The sequence below is a fragment of the Megalops cyprinoides genome, chromosome 19 (genome assembly GCF_013368585.1).
Source record: "Megalops cyprinoides isolate fMegCyp1 chromosome 19, fMegCyp1.pri, whole genome shotgun sequence".
NCBI lineage: Eukaryota > Metazoa > Chordata > Actinopteri > Elopiformes > Megalopidae > Megalops > Megalops cyprinoides.
Genome location: NC_050601.1, coordinates 26,140,569 through 26,145,316, shown reverse-complemented (window position 1 = coordinate 26,145,316; position 4,748 = coordinate 26,140,569). Strand labels below are relative to the sequence as shown.

The 4,748-nt window shown below is 42.2% G+C and overlaps 1 protein-coding gene across 1 annotated transcript; it reads right to left on the bottom strand.

The window, feature by feature from the left end:
* Positions 1–1,489: 1,489 nt before the first annotated feature.
* Positions 1,490–4,512, bottom strand: LOC118795112 (retinal cone rhodopsin-sensitive cGMP 3',5'-cyclic phosphodiesterase subunit gamma-like). The gene is made up of 4 exons (XM_036553480.1): positions 4,438–4,512; positions 2,076–2,233; positions 1,842–1,882; positions 1,490–1,566 (listed from the first exon to the last, which is right to left on the bottom strand). Exons 2-4 carry the CDS (start codon positions 2,219–2,221, stop codon positions 1,490–1,492), a joined length of 264 nt encoding a protein of 87 aa, XP_036409373.1. The 5' UTR covers positions 2,222–2,233; positions 4,438–4,512.
* Positions 4,513–4,748: the final 236 nt, after the last annotated feature.

Below are 4,748 nucleotides of genomic sequence, written 5' to 3'. Positions count from 1 at the left end.
AAAGCAAGTAACAAACTCAAGAACTCTATATTTACAATTTTATTTACAGTTTGTACAAATAGAAATGGTATAGCAAATAACAGAGAAAATGAGCAGAAAATTATGTCTCACGACTTCACCTGCCCACATTCCCCATAGACTCAGCTTGAATTCCTCCAATGCCGGTGTATAATTTTAAAACGCTGTCAGTCATGTTCATTGCCATGACGTTTAAAAGAGGTCCGAACCTTTTGAGATTTCCTCCAATCATCATATACAGCAGCCCGGCATTACTCCTGAATGAACTAGCCATGAATAGCCCATTTCTAGCCCAAAATATTGATTTGGAATAAGAGAGTTAAGTAATGTAAATACAATATGACATATTTAATTGACAAACTTTTTCCGAGACATTTTAGAAGAGACTGGGCTTCCCGTGTAGTCTTAGAGCAGTCGCCTCTGGTCATATGTTTTTCTGCTTAGTCTCTTCCGTTTAGTCACATTTGTGCATCTGCCTTTGGGTATAGCCATCAGGGTGACACTGTCTTGAAGACTTTAGCCCACTATCCACAAGACAAAGAGCCTTAGAGAGGCACTCTTTTTTTCAAAGACAGCAGAGAAAGAAAGAATGGAAAAATGTACGTATTTAGAAAATAAACTTTAATTGAATCTATGCGTAGATAAATGCACATGGACATTCACATTTAGTAATATAAATACGTCTGTTTACCTGCGTACATGATATATGTGGATAGTTTCGCAACATTAAATATAATGCAGCTGTGAAAGGAGGGGAAGAAGAGGGAGGGACAGAGAGAGAAGGATGGGAGACTGTCTGATATTCCCCTTCATACAGTCTTTCAGCTCCAGTCAGTATAAAATATATCCCACAATTCCTTCACACGCACAAGCCTTTCTTTCTCTGTGTGTTCAGGAGCAATCATTACACAACAGAAAAAAAAATCCTTTTTAGGAATGAATGCAGGAGATTCAACAGTGACTGAGGAGGGGGGTAAAAAAGAAAGAAAATTAGGAAAATAAAACTGATATGATTTGCGAATGAGGTTAGAAGCTTTATTAGCATATTCCTATGTCTCTAGAAGCACGTACAGGCCAATGTTACATAGGTTTACTCAGGGGTGGCGTGTTTTCTCTTTTGTACATTGCTCTCTGTAATGGTTAATTGGTAGTGCATGTTTCTATGCATTTGCTCTGGCTATTTTTCAGACAGTTTGGAAAGACGGGGGGAGGAGAAGCATGGTCGAGGTAGACTATCGTGCAGCTTCCTCTATGGGGGAGGCCTTGTGGCGGTCCACGAGGTGTAACCATATGCCACGAGCTGTCAGTGACGCCGTCGCCGGGCGGGTATCCCTCAGATGGCTGGCGGTTGCGGTGCAAGGCGCAAAAACTGCAAGGGGAGGAACTTGCCGGAGGACGAGAGTTACAGGGTTGGACTAGACGAGAGCAAGGCGGGTGGAGAGAGGATTGGTGGACGAGGCGGGGGAGGGGCTTAGATGATGCCATATTTGGCCAGGTCACTGAGCTCCATGTCGCCAAAGGCCTCCCATGGGCAGACCACAGTGATGTCTGAAAGAGGAGAGAGAGAATAATTATCTTAGTAAAACTGGCCATTGTAGTAACTAGGCAATACTATAATGGGTGATAGAACATTTAGATGATTATATAATAAAGATAATAAAGCAGGGTATCATTGTACATGACATCAGTCATGTTGGCTATAATGGAGTACACACATACAGAAGCAGTCATTTGAAACTATGATCCTGTACATGGTATTAATGCTACCAAACCTATGGGTAATGCTAAACTGTCCACATGTACACATTAGTGGTCATAGTCACCTGTGCCAAGACCTTCCATTCCAGGAATGTCGTCACCGAATCTGAGTGGAACAGAGAAGGAAGATGTCAAGAACACTGGGACTGCCATCTCAACATTACCGCACTACTGAGCAGGGTCCTCCAACTGACCCAGATAATTTCAACACATAGTTGACATCAGAATGGATGTTTTGATTTGTATACATGTCTGTGCATGTATGCGTGCATGCGTGTGTGTGTGTATGTGAGACTCACCCCTTCTGGCCGGGTTTGGGGGCCTTGCTCTTGAATGTACGAGCCTGCCTCTGCTTGAATTTGGGGGGTCCCTTCTTGGGGGTGGTTGGTCCTGTACCACCAGCAGGGGCAGCCAGTGCACTTCCTGCAGGGGGCTGGCCGTTCATCTTCACTGGTTACTGTAGGTACCGGGGGAAGAAGTAAACATGACCTGATAACTAACATGGCATGATCACTAAGGCTGGAACCCAACCTGATCGTAGTGCAGTTTAGCTTTCACAAATTTAAGGAAGTCTGTTTTCACACACCTTCTCTATTTGCAAAGTGTCAGTTTTTGTTTCTGACGGCACAACTCTTAATGCTGTTTGAGAAATAAAAGGCAACCTTGCCTGAGTCCAGTGTTGTTGCTCTACTCTAAATCCCAGTCAGATGGGTCATATTGTGGTGAGACTGACATTTTGTGGCACAAAGTTCAGGGTTTATATGATAACAAGCATCTCTCTCTGATGCTCTCCTGTTTTGTTTCCTTTCTTTATCACTGTCTCTCTCTGGTGTGTTCACTCAGCCTCTTTCCCTTGAACTTCTTTTCTCTTTATCCTTCCTCTACCCCTCTTTTCCTCTACTTCTGTTTCAACTCTGCTGGCTTTTGCCTGGCAATCTCTGACTCCTTTCTGTTGCCCTTGTCCTGTTAATCCATGTAGATTATGTTGGATTATGCAAATAAAAAGATTAACACTAATTCTGAGGCAACACCCTATTACATTAACTGTTCTTTTTAATCCCGCAAGAATATCCTGTCTGCTGTCTCGAGGTATAACACGCACATGTTCTGTAGTGTCAAAATAAGGTAATCTAATGTAACTCAGATCATTTAGAGAGGGCTCTGGTACATTTGAGGAGAAACAAACAAACCCACCTCGTTTTGTTGCTTTTTCTGATTCTCTCTCTTACTGACTGCTTCTATAAATCCCTTTTTCAAATTTAAGGGAGAATAGTATTTGACCGAAACACTTCATAGTTTTCTTCCTTGACCCTGTCTGTTACTCCCTCGTATGCAGGTATACGTATTCATATATTTACAATGTACATTGCAATGTTTTCACTTGAATGACTGAACCATTCATTTACCATCCTATCAATCTAAAACTGGTACCGTGAATTTTATTCAGTATGACAGAGTCAATAAGCGAATATCTTAATTTTCCTCTCCTGTCATTGGTAATAGTACCTCACATCGTTACACCGCTGTAATGTGCATAGATTGCACTGGTCAGATCGTAGAACACCTATAAATGTGTTCATTTATTCATTATTAATGGCACTGGCCCTGAATACTCTTAAAGCACATGCACTGCAGAGAGGCGCGTGCAAAAGTCCATTTTCCTAATTGGCTCGTTTGATTTGTGTCTTCCCAATCCTCCCTTGCCCTCGATTCCCCGTCTGATGTCCGCACCTGGGGGTCCTGTTTCTTTCCGCTGTCCTCATTCTTAGTGGCACGCTAATCCCTCTGCCTTCTCAGAATCTAGCAAAGCTCGTTAGCAACCTTAAGTTGATTGTTCAATTAGAAGTCAGTGCTTCTAGCTTGGTTGCATAATTGAAAATCAGACAGCCTGGTTTTAAGATGCTGGTGTCTGTCACAAAGGAGGTTCCCACCTTTCACGTTTTAGCACAGGGAAACAAATCAGTTTCTGAACTGCACGGTTCTTCTGAGAATACTTGGAGCGGTTTAGTATTGTTATTTTTTTAAAGGAAAATCAAAACATTACCTATCTCTGGCACTGCTCCACACTGCCATTGTGGAGAGGCTGGCGTCTGTTTCCTTTGTGCTGTAATAACACCTCTGCTGACTTGTGTCTGTGAATCTGTCGCTGTGAGTCTGGCTGGACCTTGCTGCCCATGCTTTGCCCTAGTGCTGAGCACATCTCCTCCACCACCTCAGCTAGGAAGTGTACTACAGGTATTCTTCTGTGTGCTCTGTTTCAGATTTATATTACCTTGGATTTTATAATTATTATATTGATCTGTATGTTATTTATTATGAGTATGTATATATAGTATTACATTGACCTACTTCGCATTAGTCTTCCAAATATCCTTGTAATTATCAGCTCTTCAGGAAAGAAGGCTTTCTGTTTAATGTAGGAAAATGCTTAATATTGTTATAATTTTAACCTCACTGCAGCACATCTCCATCAAAATACTATGTAATCAAGTGTTATATTTGCTCAGTTCCCACTGAAAGAAAATGTGTATATAGTTCATGCAGACAGTTTGGGCCATTTAAACCAAACCACAGGTGACTAGAAACCCTTCATTAGATAACCCAAAGCTTGTAAATGGACCAGCCTGCAGCTCTGTGGAAGAAAAAAAAAGCATTTCTTACCTGTATTCCCACCAGGATTTCAAAAGACCCTCTTCTTCTCTCTCCAGAGAGCAGGTGAGAAAAACTGAAAACGTTCAGTTTTTCAGCAAGCAGCAAACGTTCAGCAAACAGAGACCATCTGCAACGCTCACACCCTAAATACCCCCGCTTTTAATCCCCTGTCTCCCTCTCCTCCAATCACGTACATCCTGAGGTTTTCAATCAGCTGTTTTTCTGTTAACAACCACCCCACTTATCCCCTGCACCCCCCCCATCACACACACACCCAAATGTACTCTTTCCATTCCCCCTCCCCTCTATGTAAAGAATGT